Source organism: Loxodonta africana, chromosome 4 (genome assembly GCF_030014295.1).
Source record: "Loxodonta africana isolate mLoxAfr1 chromosome 4, mLoxAfr1.hap2, whole genome shotgun sequence".
Classification (NCBI taxonomy): Eukaryota; Metazoa; Chordata; class Mammalia; order Proboscidea; family Elephantidae; genus Loxodonta; species Loxodonta africana.
Genome location: NC_087345.1, coordinates 52,848,253 through 52,869,745, shown reverse-complemented (window position 1 = coordinate 52,869,745; position 21,493 = coordinate 52,848,253). Strand labels below are relative to the sequence as shown.

The window sequence follows — 21,493 nt, the reverse complement described above, 5'->3', positions numbered from 1 at the left end:
CATGAGGTTGACTTAATTTAAACCTTGATAATAGCACTCTGTGAGATACCAAGACACTTTTCCCTATTTGATCAATGTATGTTATAATGCAATAAGTTCAAGAATGTATTTCATGTAGTTTAGTACTTGGTCCACATTACTCCTTATAATACTTTGTCTCATTGGCCCTTAAAAAAATGTCAGAAATTATAAGAAATGAAACACCTAGTTGAGAATCAGAATTTTTTTAAAAAGAAAATTACAGCAGGTAATCCTCCTAATGGTGTGTATTAGTCTGCTTGGGTCTGTATCACTAAATTTAGCTTTTGCAGTCAAGCCGAGCTACTAAATGCCACCTGTAGACCTAGACCGAGCCTGGATTTGAAGACTAATCCTGGTGCCAGGCAAGGGCATCGACCAACACCTCTATGCCACTGGCTCACAAGTTCAATAAGTCATAAGGGCCTCTCACACTGCTTCACAACTATGGCTCTACAAACACTGGAGTTCAGGCTTTGCCCTGCGGTTCTTCAGTATTCAAAGTCCTCTTGGCTGTCTGAGGCTGAGTTGCTGATCCCATACTCTGACTTACCCAAAAGTTGGCCTGTCATTTTATCACCTGGGACACCCCTGATACCTGACAGTTCCCAATTTTTTTCACATGTTAATATCGTTTATATTTAAAGTTTAAAACAGTATGGCAAGGTAATACATAAAAACAGCACTATTTAACTTAGTAGTGATATTTTACCATTTAGATTTCAATGATCTGGTTTCTTTCCTTTTATTTTTCTATGTAAATATATGCTCTGTTCTTACATAGGAGGTTAATCTGTATCCAGATTTTGTGAATAGAAAACACATACAAAATATAGAACATCTTTTGATACAATTCTTCAAGGACAGTTTTAAGGTAATATTTAACATACATTGTTTTCCCCAATGATAGATGAGTTCATTTAACTTCTAAATAAGTTTAAAAAAAAAAACTTATTGAGAAAAATCTGTCAGTTCTATTTGCCATAGCAATTAATTTCTAGTTTCTGAATAAGAAAAACATGCTTCTGAAGTCCTTTTTAAAAGAAAGTCATTCTAAAACTTCTTGAATTGTCCCTGAAAATCATGAATAGTTCTCTCTTCTTCATTATTAGTGCTAAAACTGATACTACTTGACTTTACAAAAAACATACTTAATATGGATTAATAAAAATATTAGAGCAAACTAGATTACTGGAATTTTCCAAATTTATTCTCACCAGATATGCAAATTTATTTATATTGACATTCACAAATTTGACATATAACTTTTCATATATACTTTATTCCTCTTTGAATTAACACAAACTTCACTTTTTTCTAATACTTCAGAAGTAATACGTGTATCCACAGCAAAATTTATAATTTTTAAATATATCATTTACATGTAAAGATGTCTCTTTGAGATTTCTATTATACTAGAAGAAAAAAATTACCCCACAGCTATGCGTCTTTGTGAGAGACTATTCATTTAGCATGTTATGTATTCTGTTCAATAAATAAAAAATTACCTTGGATTTCTTGCTAATGAAAATTTTATTATAGATTTGGTTTAGTAGTACATTGTATACATTTCTACAAAAGACATAATTTTAGAAATGGACAGTGGTATTTTTATGACCTATTATAAAGACTTTTTTAAAGAAAGGAAAAATAATATAAAACTTCAAATAGATTTAGGTTATATATAATTTAATCTGACTTTCAATGTTCTACCTTGAGGGTGAAAACAATAACTTCACTCTAAGTCTTATTTTTAAATTTGACTGACAAAACCCTAGACACTATTGCCATTTCACTTCCCTACTTAGACTGCTTTATGTAAGTTTTATTCAGGGCTAAAGAAAATGAATTTATCATATAGCTCCTGGTGGTATGCTCCAGAAAGCTCTTTAACAGTGGGAGATACTAAATTGACATATACTGATGAACCCCCAATTGCCTAAGCTTTTATGTATTCTGAAATTTCCATTGATGTTTTCCACTCTCCAAAAAGTTACAAAATGAACACAATCATTGAACATTGGAAAATGTAGGCTATATAACATACCCATCATCACAATATGGCATTGCCAGGAAAGAACCCCTATCTTTACATTGCAAATATTATGTCTAAAGGAAAAAAAAAACATGTACATGTATATATGTATATTATAAATTATATATATATGTATATGGAAACCCTGATGGCATAGTGGTTAAGTGCTATGGCTGCTAACCAACGGGTCTGCAGTTCAAATCCGCCAGGCACTCCTTGGAAACTCTATGGGGCAGTTCTACTCTGTCCTATAGGGTCACTATGAGTCGGAATCGACTCGACGGCACTGGGTTATATGTATATATATATTTGTTTTAAGTGAGTTGGCAGTGCAAACCCACCCAGCAGCTTCATGGGGGAAAGACCTGACAATCTACTTCTGTAAATATTACAGCCTAGAAAACCCTATGGAGCAGTTCTACTCTGTCACATGAGGTCACTATGAGTCAAAATTGAATTGACAGCACCTAACAACATCAACATACTTGATGTCTATTTACTCATAGCTAAAGGAAATGAAGTTGAAGTTTGCCCTCAGGATGTCATCTTTCCTTTCTGTGTTCTTTTTTCCTTTCAAGAGGCTTCTCCCAATAACTAGATCTCATTCCCACTCAATCTTCTGTGTTTGAAAGTGTGTTTTCCTAAATGGATATGACTAATTTATTTTAAGATGTAAACAATGGATGAGAATTCTATCACTACATGCAGAAGAGAGGTTTTTAGTTTTGTTTTGAACAAGAAACAAATATTTAAAAAAATAACTAATCTCAAAAAAAAAAAAAAAAAAACCTAATCTCTAACTGTAAAATTCTTTCAGAAATCAGTAAAAAGATAAGGGAGATTTTGTGAAGAAAATAGATTTACTATTCTAATAAAATTTGAATGCTATGTACAAGCATTGTACAAGGCAGCAGGGTTCAATTACATCACATAAGCAGTCTCCTGCACTAAAGTATAGAGCTGGTCATAAATCCTGTCACAATACACTTGCTGGGTAGACTTACATTCATTTGCATTATGCAATGTAATGGGTTTAGGGAATAAATATAAGCAGCTACCTGAAACCAATATACTGTTCCCACATAAATTCAGATGATGGGAAAAAAAAAAAAAAAAGACTACAATATATTCTTTAGCCCTATTAAGGAGCAACTTGAAGAAGACTGGTCAATATCATGAGACGCAGGAGAGGCAGGAGGAAGAGATACAATTGAAAGTTATCATTTTAACACCTCACTGCTGTTTAAGGGTCAACACGTAGGGTTAAAGATTTTTATACAACCTAAACTTTCAGCTTTCTTATACTTATAGATAACTATAGGGTTGCTGGGAACCCTGGTGGCATAGTGGTTAAGTGCTACAGCTGCTAACCAAAAGGTCAGCAGTTTGAATCCACCAGGCGCTCCTTGGAAACTCTATGGGGCAGTTCTACTCTGTCCTATAGGTTCGCTATGAGTCAGAATTGACTCGACGACAATGTTTTTTTTCAGGTTATAGGGTTACTATCTGTCGGGATTGACTTAATGGCAATGGGTTTGGTTTGCTTTTGGTTTAGGTAAAGTACAACTGAAAATGATAACATTAGGTTCTGTGTGTTGTTCATTAAATCTCACAGCACTAAATGAAAAGCAAGCAGTGATAAAATTTTATGTATTGACAATTTGTTGAAATTAATTGAATCTGTTTTATCACTTTAGATATATACCAGGAACTCATGTTTGTACTTCAAGAATGAAGTCAAAAGAAATATTATCTTAATCAATGTTCTCTGAAATCAGACATCATCACAGAAGGGACTATAATGTTCTAAAACTACAATATCAATCTCTTCTTATTGCTTAAAACTGATAATCTTTTAAAATTGCAGAATACCGTTTTCTAATTTTCTAAAAGCATCCTGAATTACGTAAGAAAAAAAAAAATCAAGAATCAAACAGTTGACATCATGGGCATAATTTTTCTCAGTAACTAGGAAATGTATTGCTCCCCAAATCATACACTCATATTTAGAATGGTAAACTCTAAAGTTCCAAAGGTTTTACCTTGTGTTTTAATCCATTAGTAAGACATAAAGTACTGACGTATTCTAACGAAGCTTTTATTTTTAGTGCCAACAGAGATGAATTTTATGAGTTTATGAAAACTTTTTAAAACACCAAAGCACACCTCAAAGCAATTTATACTTTTGTATTAGTTACTGCAATGGCTATATTACAAAACAGTACCCACATACGACAAAGAGCATACAAGTCACTGATGATCTGGTGTATACAAAATTCCATTTGTCAATAGTTAAATTTAATGAAGAAGCTAACTTACCGGTGGATCAGCCCCCTTAGAACCAGTCAGACCTCCTGTTAGGGATTCGATATCCTGAAAAGGGGAGAGGTGTGGATTGTAAAATGCTACTCAACAGCATGGAGAATTCCCCAGTCCCACATTATAATATGTTCTTTAGCTGCCAAATCAGGGACTTTCAGTTACTATTTTTTTAAACAATCTTGCACACTGTAAAGATAAATAAATGTTGATGCCTGTATCTAAAAATCTACATATTTCCCCATCTCTGAACACTCTGTAAAAAGGAAACATATCAACAGAATAATAATGTTTGAAATATGCTCAGTGAGGGGAGAACATAAAAAGAAAATTTAATAAAAATGCAATTTAAAGTATTGCTTTCAAGAAGACTAATCCCATGGAAAATACTTAACCTACAAAAAAAAAGCCTAATTATCTATGATCCAATATATTACTATGAATAGAAAATGAAAATATAAAGAGATGTAGATCGATTAGTTATTCCTTTACAAAGATCAATCCCAAATCTTTAATCAGTAACCAGAGGAGATCATGCCTGAAGCATGGCTATAGTGGTCAAAGGTCTCACAAATAATGAAATGGTGATGTAATGTAAGCTAAAGAGCATGTGGCCTGTGTGTACAGACAACTACAACTCAGCTTTAGTCAGTTGTTGGTATCCATGAGTTTAGTTCTAAGGTTACAAATCATATGACTTTTTAAAATGAAAAGCCAGAATTCTAGACTTTTAAGTAAAAGCTCCTTATTTAATTTTTAACACCCATTCCACCCCCCATCCTCAAATGAGAAAAACTGGGGCTGGGGTTCTGCTCAAAGTCTGCTGGTTAGGATCTTTCGGCTACAACGAAGAGTTATTATTTTTGTTGGAAAGGGTCTTTCTTGTGACTCTGATCACTGCTTATCTGTTGGCATCCAGCTGAAAGGATAGGGATGAAGAACTGAGAGAAAGGTGGCTGCAGTAAGAAATCAATTTTGAAGTGAAAGAAAATTAAATACCTGTGATCAGTGAAAATGCCATTACCTTGGTGTCATTAAAAAGGACTTACACTACTTATTCACTTGAGACTTATTCCCATCATTATTACCCTGGTATTTCAAAAACAGGGACTCTTAACACAACATCAGGCTAAAATGAGCATGTGAAGGAAACACTGCTCAGGGGAGGGGAAAGAGAAGGGATGGTATGATCAAAGTTTCCATCCAAAGAAGCTGACTTTGAACAGGTACTTAATTGGTAATGAATTTCTTCATGCATATTTTAATAAGGCAAAGTAACCACAGGAAATACTTTTCAAGAAAAAATACCACATTCTTAAAAGTTCCATTGTGAGGACTTCTTGCTATCATGGATATGTTGTTTCCATTTTTTTTTTTTTTTTATAACTTTAAACTTTTCATGATAGTCAAAGTCTTAAGACAAGGCAAAGAATAATTTAAAAGATGAGTGTGAAAAAGCATTGGTATTTTTGGTTTTAAACATACTGAACTAAAGACAAACTAACTACGTACGAATTCATGGCTCTAAACACAGCACAGATGTATGCGCTTATTCCTTTTATTCATTCAATTGTAAAACAACATTTTCAGCTTATGTTCTATTTTGAGTACAAGCTGAAAAAGAGTGTCCTACTTGGACAGAGGCCCAACTTAAATGTGGCTTATCGCTTGGTGCAAAAAGACATTTTTCAGGTGTGAATAATGAACATAAGTATGTACGAATGAATTTATATTGTAAAATTAATACATGAAATAAATAAATCCTTTGAGGAATTCCAAGCATATGCATTGTTATAGAGCTCTTAAATGGTAATGAGAAGTGAGTCAAGCTTTTTGATGATTGTTGAGTATATTATCTTACAAAATATAAGTGAAATCCTTGACAAACTTATTAGATTCATTTTATAGAGACAAAAAGAAAAAGACATAAAAAAGTAAAACCATTGACTTTGTAAGAAGGTATTTTTAAAATTACTATGTAATAAGGTTATTAGTTTGATTAAAGCATTCATAACTGTTATTTCACATTACAGAATTTATTTAACTATGCTGTATACCATGTTCAAATCAACATTTAGATTTAATGACTGATGAAAATAGCCTGTACTTAACTGAACTTCAACTACATGCTTTAAACATATTGTCCCTTATATCAAGATTTTAAAGTTAGTTATTTCTTTTCTAACTTAAGAGGCTAAATAGTTTATATAACTTAACCAATATCATACAGCTATTAAGTAGTGGAGATACAAAACATTTGTGTGAATCCAAACGTGTGTTTTTAATACTATTTGTAGAAAAATGCCTCTATCATAGTACCCTGATGATCTTGCACATGTTCACATTGGTGACATAGGCAAGGCTAAACCACAGGCTGACCTAAATCTTAGCATAATGCCCTGAGTCTCCCAGGAACATGACAAGGTAGACAGTCTTGTGAGGAGTTGTCATAAGGCTGATTCTCATTTATTTCCCTGGCTCCAGTGAGACATAGGACCTTGCACCTCCACCCTCTCTATAACTTCCCACCAGCCAGGGTACATCTGCAGACAATAAAAACTGCTTAGGTGCTGTATGGAACTGACTCTTCCTGGCAGAGCAACCCCTCACCCATGCTATTCTCTGGCTATCCAGTTCTGATCTTTCTGTGGAAATAGGGGCCAGGGCCTGACTACAGTGAGGCAAGTGAGGTAACTAGGGTGTATAATTTAAGGTGACTCACTCTCAGGGTTATATGAGTGTTAATCTCATACTTGCATGGTCCTGAGAGTGACTGCCTCCTTGAATTTTGTGCTCTGGGTGCCTCATTCTAAAGAGATGGGCAAGTGTAGGGTCTATACCAATACAAACCTGGGAGTGAGTGACTTAAATTTTTATCCTAAGTGTTCCAGCCCTTGTAGTGATGTGGGGAGCTGACACTATGCTGACCTTGTTAATGCTGTCTAAGTAATAAAATCCTTAAATCCATTTGGCCCCATTGTTTTCTTACCAGTCAAATCTATAGAAGTAAGGAAGCAAACCTAGCAGCTTCCATCATTCTGTTGCTTAGGGATGCCTTGTTGCTTGACAAGAGTATTATACATCCTCTATTATATAGATTACTAACATCTACACAAAACAAAATGAACTAGGATCTATTAATTATATAATGACTTTATGTCTTAAAACAAAATTCAGGTAATGAAAGTTTCACTTCCTTCTTCAAGGCCTGAAATACCTAAAGGAGGTTATTAAGAAGTTCTTCATGAAAGCTGTGTAGAGACAATTCATTTTAACATTGAAAAGCTCTGTTCCTGGAATGGAAACCTGGTAAGCCAAGGCTGGCCCATGGTCTCAGGCTTTCAAAGGATGAGTTGCAGGTAGAGTGAAGTGACTAAACTCAGAACTCTAAGCAGAATGAGACTTGAGAGCAGCCCACAACACAGGTATCACCTCAGCGTAGGCTTAGAATAAGCATCACATCGTATTGCATTGGCGTAGTTGGTTGCCCAATTGTCCTGTTTCAGTCCCTGCTCCAAGAGTTGACATATTTGCTTTTGACTGACACTGAATGGTGGAGCTATAGGGACTGATCATGTGGTTTTCAGTGCAAGTAATTAAAGTCAGATGTTGAAAGTCATGCTTTCTCTTGTGGAGGTAAGAAAAAGGAGAATATTAAAATTTGAGGTCTCTCTCAGAGCTATTGCTGGACACTTATTTTTATCCCTGAAGAATAGGATGCCAGGTAGGGTCCAATAAAAGAAGAAAAAAACATTGTTTAGAAAGCACTGAGTTTCTATTTATGGTGATGGAAAATTTGGCAATGAATATTGGTGATTGTCGTATAACATAATTGATATAATTGGTTCCACTGAATTATACATGTCAAAAACATGGAATTGGCAAATGTTGTATTATCTATACTTTTACAACAATAAAAAATTATTTTTGAAGATGATAAAAATTGTTTGGGTATAAAATACAAAAAAGAATAAAGAAAAGTCTAAATAAGTTGAATCTAATGTTGCATATGCAACAAGATCCAGAACATCTTAAAGCATAATAGTTATGTTTAATGTTAAAATCAAATTTCGATGGTTCAAAAATTGGAACACAGTTCTACTCTGACATACGTAGCGTTACCATGAGTCAGAGTCAACTTTACAGCAACTGGTATCTAGTATAGTTATTTTTAAATTTCAGATTTATTCTTATTTCTAATTTAGCACAATTTTAAAAATTATTTGGGGAAAGTTATCACATTTCAAAATAGATTATATTTTAGTACATTAAACAATCTACCAAAAAAAGTATCAGCCAATGAAATCAATATGAAATAATAAAATACCAATCTCTTTTATCTTTACTGAACAATTATATTTAAAATTGGTTTCAAGGTCTTAAAAAAACATTCAATGAAGTACCTTATATTTGGAGAGAAGCTTGCAAAATTCATTATCTTCACAATACAAAAACGAAGCATTTCTCTCATCCCCTTTACAGAAAAACTTCTCAAAGGGTTCCTCATATCCCATTCTGTCTTGACACAGGTTCTTATTCCCACCACACCACTGAAACTTTTTTATCAAGGTTGCCAGTGACCTCCTGGATGATAATTCCAGTTGTAAATGTTCTGTCTTCATTGTTCTTGATCTCTAAGCAACACCTGGCACAGTTGAAGACTCCGTCTCCTTGAAATATTTTTTCTTTTCATTTACTTTCATCTTCTATATAATTTTAATTAGTACCATGACTTTAAATCCTATACCCAGTGCTGTCGAGTCAATTCCGACTCATAGTGACCTTATAGGACAGGGTGTAACTGCCCCATAGAATTTCCAAGGAGCCCCTAGCAGATTCAAACTGCCAACCCTTTGGTTAGCAGCTGTAGCACTTAACCACTATGCCACCAGGGTTTCCCTTAAATCCTATATACACTGAGTATTTCCTGATTCATATCTTCAGCCTCAATTTATCCTCTGAGATCCAAACTTTTGTGTATAACTGCCTACTCAGAATCTCCATGTGGATATCACTACATCCGTCTAAAACTTAATAATGTGAAATCGAACTCTTGATTTCTACCTCAATTCCTGCCCCTAGGTCCCTTTCCCAGTGCTCTCTTCATCTTATTAAATGATGTCATCATTCACCAAGTTGTTCAGGTCAAAATCTGTTAGCAAATCCTGCCAATTCTATCTTAAAAATATTGCATGAATTTGGTTTCTTCTTACCACCTGTATTCCTACCATCATAATCCCAACCAACACTAGCTCTCCATTGGACTAAAGAAATAGGTTCCTAACTGTTGCCCCTGCTTCTTTATTTGTGCATCCCCTTCCCTATAAATTCCCCACACAGCAGCCAGAAATATCTATTCAAAATGTAATTAGATTACTTCCTTAACCAAACCCCTTCAATGATTTACCATCAATCTTAGAATAAAACAAACATATTACTATGTCAATTCTCTGGATGATCTGGCATTTGGCCATCTGTCTGATGCCATCTTTTGCTACTCTTCCTCTCCTACCTGCCACCCAGCCCACTGGCGCCAATGCTACTTCAAAAATCGGCCAAGGATGGCTCCTATCTCAGGGCCTTTGCACAAGTTTTTCCTGCTTTTTAGAATGCTTATTACCTGGATAGTCTCCTAGTTAATCCACTCACTTCATTAAAATCTCGTCTTAAATATAAAATCTTCAGCAATAACTTCCTTAATTGTCTAAAGCAGTCAGGGTTACAAACAATCAGATAGAAGTTCAAAAACTGTATAAAAGAATGATAAAGGAAGGGATAACTTATAGAGGTATGGATAGCTTAAAGGAACCAGAAAAACAACGAAACACCAGGGCCCAGCAACAGCTAGAAGCTGTAATACCCATAAGCCTGAAGAAAAAATAACACCAAACCAAGCACATTGCCTTCAAGTCAATTCCAACTCATAGTGACTCTATAGGACAGAGTAGAACTGCTCCATAGGGTTTCCAAGGAGCTACTGATGGATTCAAACTGCCAACCTTTGGGTTAGCAGCCAAGCTCTCGACCATGTGCCACTAGAGCTCCTAACCCTGAAGGGATAAGATAGGAAAACTATTTTGTTAACAGAGTCCAGCAAGATGTGAACATATATCCTCAGCCTCTAGAACACTTCACCACATAGTGGGAGATCAATCAATATTCATTGAATGGATGAATGAATGACTGAATGAGTGAATGAAGCATGTAATATCATCCTTATACATGAAAAAGCTGAGGCTCAGAGTATATAGATGATGAAACAAAATTTTCCTCATTTTTATAAAACTTATGGCTTCGAAAGCATGGCTCAAGGCAACAGTGTCTGTGTGATAAAAGTGATAAATGCCTGAATGAACAAACTAATGAATGACCTGCCCAAGATCATGCAGGTGGTAAATGCTGGAAAGATGCCTTGAAATCCTAAGTGTTCTAACCCCAAGCCCAGCATACTTCCTATTCCATCATGCGTCATTAATAAGACATCATTCCAAAGGAAAAAGCCCACAACTCTGTGTTATTTCATCTTAAAGCAGTAAGTTTCCATATATCCCAGGGTTTCAAGTTAATAAGAGTGAAAACATACAAAATGATTTAAAAGTCAAAAGACAACACATTAAAGTTATCTTCTTGTGAAATACTGCCAATACTTCAGATTTATGACCTGTAAATTAATCACTGAATATTGAATAAATCAATACTTACAGATGTTACCTAACATGTGTGGCAAGCTTTAATAAATAGTTCAAACACATTAAACTAAAAATCGATAATGTTTATTTTTACATAAACTCTTAGAAAGTAGGTTCATAGCACTAGGAATATGATGTAATAGTCAGAAGACAGAATTTTTTTTTTAATCATTCAGTTTTTCACATAATGTTTAATGGAAACAATCTTTCATCAGAGAACACCAGCTTCTTGAGGCAAGCATCCAAATAACAAAGCTGAGTTTGTTAATGAGACATCTTCCTCTTCTACCAGACTTAAGCTGTTAGTGTTTCCTTGGCAACTTTACAGGGTAAATTTCCTGGGAGGCAGAGAAGAAGCAGAAAACACACACAAACCACTGTTATAAATCTTCTTTCCTATAGAAGCTAGAAGGAATCTATTTAGTGACTTTTTAAAATAAAAAAGGAAAATATCTAGGCTTTTACTTTGAGCATAATTCAGCTCAAATCTGGATTTTCCTTAAGCCATAAAATTAATTCTTCAAAAAAAAGAGTGATTAAGCATCTCTTGTGATTTAGGCACTATGCTGGACATAAAGGGTAGGTTGAAAAGACAACAGTCAAGATCCCAGTTTTCAAAGGGTTGAGAGTCTTGCAGAGATCCAAACAAAGATAAATAAACATATTATATACGTAATAAGAATAAGGCACTGCACCAAATTGAAATGCGGAATCCAGAGGCTGTGCCATGCTCTCTGGATTCAAGGATCTTTCAGTCTAAGAGCAGAACAACATGGGGAAGAAGTCTGAGAAGTGAAACAGTGAAATTACATGAGTAGTGAACAATATAGGGAGGTGGTAAGTTTGAATATTTCTTGTTGCTAGAATTGTATTTTGGTCTTGAGTGAACACTGGGTAAGTCTATCTGAGGAAGTTGGTTGGGCAACGTAATTATGAACATTTACTGAGCTTTTACTATAGCAGACACTATGCTAACAGCAGTATTATTCACTAGATAACATCCTAGCTCCCTTAGCAAAAGTTATTTCCCCCATTTTCAAGATGATAAAAGTGAGTCTTTGAGAATTTAAAAGACTCAACAAGGGTCACACAGCTAATAAGTATCCAAACCCAGATGGACTAACTCCATAGGCAATGATAACTACTACACTCTACTGTATAAGTTGAGATGTGGGAAAAAAGAAATGGAAAGGATCTCTTGACATGACGTGTGGTAACTTTGGAGAAAAAAATACTCAATATTTATAGAAGAACAAATGCGAATGCAAGCAGAATTTTTCTGAGGTGGGCCTTATAGTCTCTGCTTGGAAAAACAATATCCCTGATTAACCTACAAATATAAGAGTTAATGCCATTGGAACTATGGCATTAAATATAATTCGAAATACATTGGCTATATCTTTTTAATTGCAAGGTAAATACCCAAATAGGGAGTCAAATATGCATCAAGGATACAACTGTGTCAGTGCTGTATGGAATAGGGTTTTCTGAAGAGAGCCTCAAAGAAATTTAAAGTTCTATCTTTCCCATGGAGTGCCTTCTTTGGAGAACTTTGTGATTTATTTTTTGTGCTACTTTTTTCTTCTGTATTCCCTCTGATAAACCAGTTTCCTTGTCTATTCCCTACCGTATGGTGAGGTGATAAAGGGAACCTTTTGCTATCTCCTGACTCAGTCTCAATCATTCCTCTTTGCCAGTTCCTACATGTTGACAGTTCCTTGTTATCTCTAACTCAATATGTCCAAATCAGATGACATCTTCCACTTCCTCCACCACCACAATGGCCAAATGCCTCCCATCCTTATTTCAGTTGATATTTTCCAATAAATATTCAGTCATCCAGTCTAGATTCTTAAAGGTCAATAAAGCCTTTCCTCACACCTGGCATCCATATATCAATCCAGTCAATTTTTCCCTCTAAATTTCTATCCAATGTATTCCCTTCTTTCAATAACCACTGCATTCACTACTTTAATTCAAGGTCTCACTTTATGTTTGTCCCACCCTTAGCTTTTTCCAAAATTGACTTTTTTTCTGAGTTCTTTTTTCCACTCTCATTCTCATACAATCTCTTCTCCAGAACTGTGATGCTCAAAGTGCGTCTTGGGGACTAGTAGCACCAGCATTACCTGAGAACTTGTCAGGAATGCAATTTATTGGGCCCCATCCCAGATCTGCTGAGTCGGAAACTCTGTATTAACAATCCCTCCAGTTGAGCTAATGCAGGCTAAGGTTTGAGAACCAGTGCTCCAGAGTGATATGTTTTAATATGTAAATGTGAATAGGTTATTCCTGAACTCAAAATTCTTAATTCTGCTTAGGAGGAAAAAATGTCAAACAGTTTTATGCATGAGTTCTTTCATCACACAGTTCTTCACTACTTTTCTCACATCACCTTTTTTGTTTTCCCAAAAGAAACCTTATACTCCTATCACAGTGAATCCTGCACTTCCTTTGTGTGTCAAGTATTTTCTGCTTCTATGCTTCTGCACTACACATCCTTCTGCCTAGAAAGCTGCCACCCTCTGCCCCTGGCTATATCTTACTCATCCTTTGAGGCTCATCCAGGCATCACCCCCTCTCAGGAGACGTTCCCTTTGTGCTTTAGCCCAGAGGAATGATTCTACCGTTGCTCCCACAGAACCTTGCACTCACCTCTATCTCAACTCTTACTACACCACTTTATAATTGTCATTTTACTCATCTGTCTGCCCGTAATCTGAGAGCTAATTTGGCTCAGAGCTTTACCTAACATTCTGTATCCCAAAGCCCACCAATAAATGTTAAAACAAACAAACAAAAAAAACTGAAAAATTAACGTTGATTTTAGCTTTCCAATGAACATCTGTATTGGGACCAATTTATAATGTATCCTAAATTAATATATTTGCTTTTTGTCTATTAATTTTGTTTCATTAGTGTGAGCCAGTTGTTGAGAAAGTGAACATCTTTGAGTTTACTTCAGAAACTAAATTTCTAGAGTGGTAAAACTGATCATCAGATATTTTTGGAAAAACAGCAGAAGTACTGCCCCAAGAGACCCAGCCTGATGGTTGACTAGTAGCCCTCCAATTCTACCTCAAGCCTACAAAACACAACATACATGAGAGAAGATCATATAGCTTAGTGATCAAGAGAACAGGTTCATGCCTGACTTCACTACTTACTAGCTATGTGATTTTGACAAATTCCTTTAACTTCCTTACATAAAATATGTTTCTCTATATCATACTACCCATATCTGTGTCATAGTACCTAATTCAGAAGGATGTTTGAAGATCAAGGTAATATATGAAAGTTATTTATTGTATTAACTTGTAAATTATAGACTAATATTAGCTATTATTACCCATAGGCAGTGCATAGACACAGATTAGATTACACAGGCATAAAATATAGGATAGGGACACAGTCTAGGTAAAGATATATATTGAAACAGGTATACATTAGAATAAATGTAGATAAGATCAGGTATAGATTAATAATGGTGGATTCGAACTGCCAACCTTTTGGTTGGGCAGCTGAATTCTTAACCACTGTGCCACCAGGGCTCCACTTTTTTGAGTTTTTGATTTAGAGATTAATTTTAAGCATAAATTTCCACAACAGGTTTCTAGAGTGTATTTTCCCTCAAAGAGATGAGATCCCCAGATTTGTATTTTACCTCCCCCATTAGCCTTATGATTTTCATGCATTTCTATGGCTTTGGTCATTATAAATTAGTTACTAATACTATTTTTAAATATATAATTTTTATTCTTCCTACTAAAATCTGAGTAATCTTTTTGTTATAGAGTAAGAACTATTTAAAATTTAGTGGGTAAAATTCATACCATGAACGTATATGCAATTTATTCCTCTTTTGATGTGTATTCTCTGACATCACATATTTATGTCCCATCACGGCATCTTTAAACCCGTTAGAGATGTGCTGTAGCAACGGAGAGGAAGGATCCACATTCAAAAGAAGATATCAGTATTATAATCCTAGATACACATAACTTATGGGAGATTTTTCTTTCAACCTTTGCTGGTTTAGAGTCAGAAGCTCATTTACTGTGATCTTGAATTACAACTAAACCTCCAACTACATGAAACTTGGTCCTTTCCTAACTGACACAAAATATAAATAAATAATTTAGGGAAAATAAAGTACCTCACACTTTAAGGAATCATTTCCTTAACTCAGTAAATAATACCCTAAAATATTTACTGGATTAAAAAAGAACAAAAAGCTGGAGATTAGCCTATCTGAGTCTATTAACTGAAATTCTACTGACGTTGGTGTCTTAAAGGCATTTATCACCTTGATTTATTAATAACTACAAAGAAAAGTGGTTTGTATAATGACAACAAAAACAGGGAAAATAGCTTATTAAGAATATGTGTATTTCTAATAAAGAGATATTTCTAAAAAAAAAAAAAAACTGTGTCTATATCTCTGCCTTACTAGATTTTAGGTACTAGACCAACGAACATAAATAGTTTTTAAGACAAACACGAGATGCTAGAAGAAAGCAGATGAAATATTTTCAATTCATTAAGTTCACACTTAGAAAAGTTTGGTATGAGATGTTCAACAAAATCCTAAGTACATCATACTCATATCTTAATTTTGGAAATAACAGCTGTGGAGGAATTAGATAGAATAGGGAGAAGGGATGACTGCTTGAAAAGCCAGCAATTAGCAGCACTATCTAAAATAAAATATGCAAATTTTCCAGAAGGAAGTCTAACTTGAGCCTAAGGGATATGTAGACAAATTCCCTTTGAGTTACAATTTCCTTTGGGGGTGGGGGGAATGTATATATATATATTTCCAAGTCAAAAGAAGTAAATTTCAAATCATTTTCCCATTTCTTATTTCATTTTTTGAAACGATGAATGATGGTCATAATGGTGAAACCCTGGTGGTGCAGTGGCTAAAGCATTCAACTACTAACCAAAAGTTAGCAGTTTGAATCCAGCATTTGCTCCTTAGAAACCCTATGGGGCAGTTCTCCATCCTACAGGATCCTTATGAGTCAGAATTGACTCGATGGCAGTGGGTTTGGTTTTTGGTTTGGTCATAATGGTGACAAGAAATAGCAATAGGACATGTGATTCCTCTATTTTTCTTCTGGGGAATCTGCATTTTAATTGATGTTACCAAGATTCTGATATACATCAGTGTTTGGCAATACCAGTATCGCAGTCTCGAAATGCTATTAAATGAATGGAAATGAATTTGACTGAAATCACAGCAATGAATCTGACTGAAATCACAGCACAGAATGCACTGATGTTATGCTATTAAATTAACTGAGACTATTTTTTAATAATATAATTCAGAGGTCCTGCAATCTGGAGATTTTGAGTCAATGACAGAATGTTCTATAATCTAACAACTCTCATTTCTTCTCTTGATCCTAGCACCCTCCTAAATGATCAAACAAAATCAAGTTTCAAAGTTAATGACATGCTTTGATGTACTGAGGTTAATTTAGAATGTTTTATATTCAGATATGTCCTTTCTTCAATATTTTGGGAACATATAACTGACAGCAGTGCACTGAACCACATAGCCAAGTAAGAATTTAAAAATGCACAAGATGCCAAGTCTCTTGAGGTTAGTGCAGTGCCAAAGTCTGGACACTTCCTTTGTTTGAAGTCACGCAGATAAAAAATACAGACAGTCCTACCTTTGCACCATACGGTGTTAACTGAAACTCATGTACATAAGAACTGTGTCCTCCTTTTGCATGACTCCTTGGTAAAAAAAAAAAAAAAATTTTTTTTGGTAACTCAGTTACTGTGCAAGTGAGAATTCAGTTACTGTGCAAAGTGAGGACGTGGTTCCTATGATTCTAATATGCATGAGTTTCAGTTAACAGGATACCACACCAAGGGAAGACTGCAAGTAGTTACATTTTAATGGCCAATAAGTCTGCATTCCTCTGCCTTCAGCAGCCGCAAAACTGAATTGTGAATCCAGAACACACAATGCAGTAGCTATATGTAACCCAGTATTAAAATTGGAAACTTTCTCAGTTTTAGCTTTGGCCCAAAGGCCAAGAAAAATTCTGTAGTGACGAGTATCCCCCACATCCTTAAGCAAGGAGTTACAGCAGGTCATAGTAAGATGCTCTAAAACTGGGTCTGCCAGAATTGACAAGCACCGTCCCTTAATGGAGGAATTATTAATGTATTAGGTATAAAAGTTCTTTCTGTATTTTACAGTACTTTTGCTTTTCAGGGTGTTTGGCACTCACTGACCTGGACACAAAAGCTCTCCCCTGCCTCTCTACCCTAAAACATAGTTCTTTCTGTATTTTACAGTACTTTTGCTTTTCAGGGTGTTTGGCACTCACTGACCTGGACACAAAAGCTCTCCCCTGCCTCTCTACTCTAAAACATATACACAGGTGTATATCCCTGAGGACAAGATTTGAGCAGTATAAGAGTGGTCTGGAGCCATCGTAAAAGGTAGTTGACTCAAAAGGACTGTGGGAAAGGATAAACAATCTAGCCAAGGGATGAGGAATTTATCAGTTTCCTATCATTGCAGTAACAAATTACCACAAATTTAGTGGCTTAACACAACACAATTTTCTTATTGTTCTGGAGGTAAGAAGCCTAAAATCAATTGTTGGCAGGGCAGTGGTCCATCTGGAGACTTCAGAAGAGAATCCACTTCTTTGGCTTTTGCACTTTTAGAGGCCACCTGCATTCATTGGCTCATGGCCCCACCCTCCATCCTCACAGCACATCACTCCAAACTCTGGTTCCATCTTCACTTCGCCTTTTTCTGACTCTGACATTCCTGTCTTCCTCTTACAAGGACTTTTTTGATTACACTGGGCCCACCTGGATAGTCCCAGATAATCTTCCCATCTCAAGGTCCTTAATGTAATCAAACTTGCAAATTCTCTTTTATCATGTAAAGTAACATACTGGAAGCTTCCAGGGATTAGGACATTGACATCCTTCGAGGACTATTATTCAATTTACCACAATGGGAAATTAAAAATATAAGAATGGAAAACAGAGGATGAGGGGAAAGTAAAATTTAACGCAAAGTAGGTTTGGCCTGAATCATAAGATATGCAATTTGAAGTGCTAATAAAGGACTCAAAGAAACTCCAAAATCTCCTTAGTTTAAATATTGTTCAAGCCCAGGGGACACAAATTTCAGTCCACAATAGTACTAGTTATGTAAGAGAGTCTCCTTCCTGCACAAAAAAATTCCAATCTTGCAGCAGTCAGAAGCAGCAGTAGAGGATATGAGTAAGGGAGAAAGAAGACAATGAACAGCCCCCTCCAACATTACAAACTTTCAAACCAAAAGCACTTCCCATCTGAGTACATAGGAGAAAGGATTTTTCTTCCTCAAAAGTCATCTGTGATGACTTCATCCATTAGGATCAAGTCCCAACTTCTTGCTCCGCCATTCAACTCTACTCTGATTCCAATCCACCTAACCATGTTTATTGCCCAGTGTCTTCTGCAGGCAAATTTGGTTTTGGTGAAACAAATGCTTTCCTTCAGCATGCTCTACACATACTGCTAGCTTTGCTCAATCCAACCCAATTCCATTCCACTCACCTACAATGGTACCCTCCACCCAGCACACATATACTTCTTTCAAACATATTGTTAAGGACAATTTTGGATTTAAATTTAAGTATATCAAAACATAACAAAATTGCCTTTACCTCTTCCATCTCTGAACTCTTATATGTTTATTTCATTTATTTGCATGTATTGTTGCTGTGTGTCTTAGTCATCTAGTGCTGCTATAACAGAAATACCATAAGTGGGTGCCTTTAACAAAGAGAAAGTTATTTCTTCATAGTAAATTAGGCTAGAAGTCCAAATTCAGGGTGCAGCTCCAGGGAAAGCCTTTCTATCTCTGTCAGCCTTCTCAACAATCTTCCCCTAGACTAGGAGCTTCTCTGCGCAGGGAACCTGAGTCCAAAGGACTCACTCTGCTTTCTTGGTGATATGAGATCCCCCTATCTCTCTACTGGCTTCTCTCTGTTGTATCTCAAGAGATTTCCTCAAAACACAATCCAATCTCTTAGACTGAATCCTGTTTCACTAACAAAACTACCACCCGTGCTCCCTCATTAACATTACAGAGGCAGGATTTACAACATATAGGAAAATCACAGGATACCAGGAATCGTGGCCCAGCCAAGCTGATACACACATTTTTGGGGGGACATAGTTCAGTCCACAACACAGTGGCAGTCTGCTTCTCTAAAGATTATAGCCTTTGAAACCCACTGTGGCAAGGGTCCCTGTGAGTTAGAACCAATAGACAGCAATGGGCGATTGAGTCTATTCAGACTCGTAGTAACACCATGTGTGCAGGGGCTCCTTCTGCATGTATATATATTAAAAAAAAAAAAAAAATGTTGCCATTTAGTCCATTCCAATTCACAGGGACCCTATAGAACAGAGCAGAACTCCTCCATAGGGTTTCCAAGGTTGTAGTCTTTGGGGAAGCAGACTGCCATGTCTTTCTCCCTTGGAGCAGCTGGTGAGTTCAAACCTCCAAACTTTCAGTTAGCAGCCAAGGGCTTAACCACCACTGCACCACCAGGGCTCCTGCTTACATGTATATAATGCCTTATATTATTTATTCTCTGTGTTTTCTTTCCACTTAAACTCTAAGTCCTTTAGTAGAGATTTCACCTATACTACTCTGTATTGTAAATATGGTGATTAAAAACCCCACAAAACCATGGGAGGATGTTCAGAGTAGGCAGTTGCCTATATGGTGGAAAGGATGCCTCTCTACAGCCTCTGCCTAAAAGCATCAGGTCTTAGTACCTGAAATTCTTCCATTATACATTGATCTTTTGTTTTAAGGCATTCAAACCCAAGTAACAATTAAAAAGATAACACATTATTAGAGTCAGTCAGTAACACCAAGTGAACCATTTGAACAGATTCTACCTAACCTTAAGCATTTTCATTGCAAATTCCAAAAGTATATTAAGTTACTTATTCTTCTATCATCTGCATTACATTCAACAAGTATCTATAAACAGAAAATAGCTAAAAAACTTGATTAGTAGTGAGAAGGAGGGGATAAGTAATTTCAGACCAGGAGTAATACAAAGGAGAACACTGCATAAAGAAGAAAATCATCAAAAAGGGAAAGAGAAGAAAAAAAAAAAATTCATCTCACTTATTTCAAACATTGTTTAGAATGACTTTGACCACCGTGATAGGAAGATTCTAAAATGGCTCTCAGTGATCTTTGCCTCCTTGTATTTGAGCCCTTGTGTAATCCCCTCCCCTTGAGTGTGAGTTGTACCTAGTAAAAATATGACAACAGTGATGGGGTGTCACTTCTGAGATTAGGTTATAAAAAGACTGTGACTTCTCCCTCTTTCTCCCTCTCTCCTTCCTCCCTCCCTCCCCTCACCTCTCTGCTCTCCCCGGGAAATTTCACTGGTGTGAGTAGCCATAAGGGGACGTGCACAGGACAAGAAACTACTGTCTCTAGCCAACAATCAGCCAGGAACTGAAGCTTGGCAACAGCCCCTTGAGTGGCTTTGGAAGCTCCTCCTCTCTCAGTACACCCATGTGATGACTGCGGCCCTGATTCAGGTTTTACTTGCAGCCTTGTGAGAATCCTCGAACCTGAGGACCCAGCTAAGCCAGGTCAAACTTGTGACCTACAGATATTGTGAGATGATAAATGTTGTTTTAAGCTAATAAGTTTCAGGGTGATATTTTATACAGGAATAGATAACTAATACAGCAACTAAACTCAATATTCATATTTTTTCTAATCTAGCATTCAATTTTATATATTTGCCATATAAGTGCTCATTATAAAATAAAAATATTCATAGGATAAAACTTTTTATACCAATAAATCAGTAAAATAAATAAGCCTTTTTTTTTTATTTCTATGCATTTGTACCACTATAATTTACATTTCCAAAAGCAAAAAAATCTTGAAAAAAAAGAACACTTAATAATGAATCCATTGATCCAATGCATCATTGTTAACAACAAGTATGATTCATAAAAAAAAAGAGTATACAGAACTCACAATATATCTTTCTCCACACACATTCTTATTATCTTGGCCAATTCTGAATATTTAAGGATCATTTTATTTCTAAGAAAAACTTTTTCTATGGTGATTAGTACTAAGCTGAGTTTTGATACTCCAACGCCATATAATGACCAGTTAGGATACGGAATCCTATAAAGAAAAAGTAGTTTATTTTCAATTATGCATGAATGGTTCAGTCAAATTGACCCAGAAGAATGTTTAAAAAGCTCTGTGATCTTTAGGTGTTGAAGATACCTTCATAGCAGATGACTCATACTTTTTTTTTTTCAAACCTGAGCTATTTTACAATATAGATTACAAACACTCCCCATTCAATGTCTCGGATCTAATATGAAAATATCCATCTAATTC

The 21,493-nt window shown here is 35.7% G+C and overlaps 1 protein-coding gene across 5 annotated transcripts in view; it reads right to left on the bottom strand.

Moving 5' to 3' along the window:
* The window catches only part of PPFIA2 (PTPRF interacting protein alpha 2), a 552,369-nt gene that overhangs the window by 467,240 nt on the left and 63,636 nt on the right, over positions 1-21,493 (bottom strand). For 4 of the 5 annotated variants that reach the window (XM_003405226.3, XM_064283784.1, XM_023559226.2 and 1 more), the window contains exon 2: positions 4,373-4,426. The exons of the other annotated variant lie outside the window; for it this stretch is intronic. In XM_003405226.3, the coding sequence (XP_003405274.2) occupies positions 4,373-4,426 (54 nt within the window). The remainder of the gene's footprint in view (positions 1-4,372; positions 4,427-21,493) is intronic. 5 annotated transcript variants of the gene reach the window in all.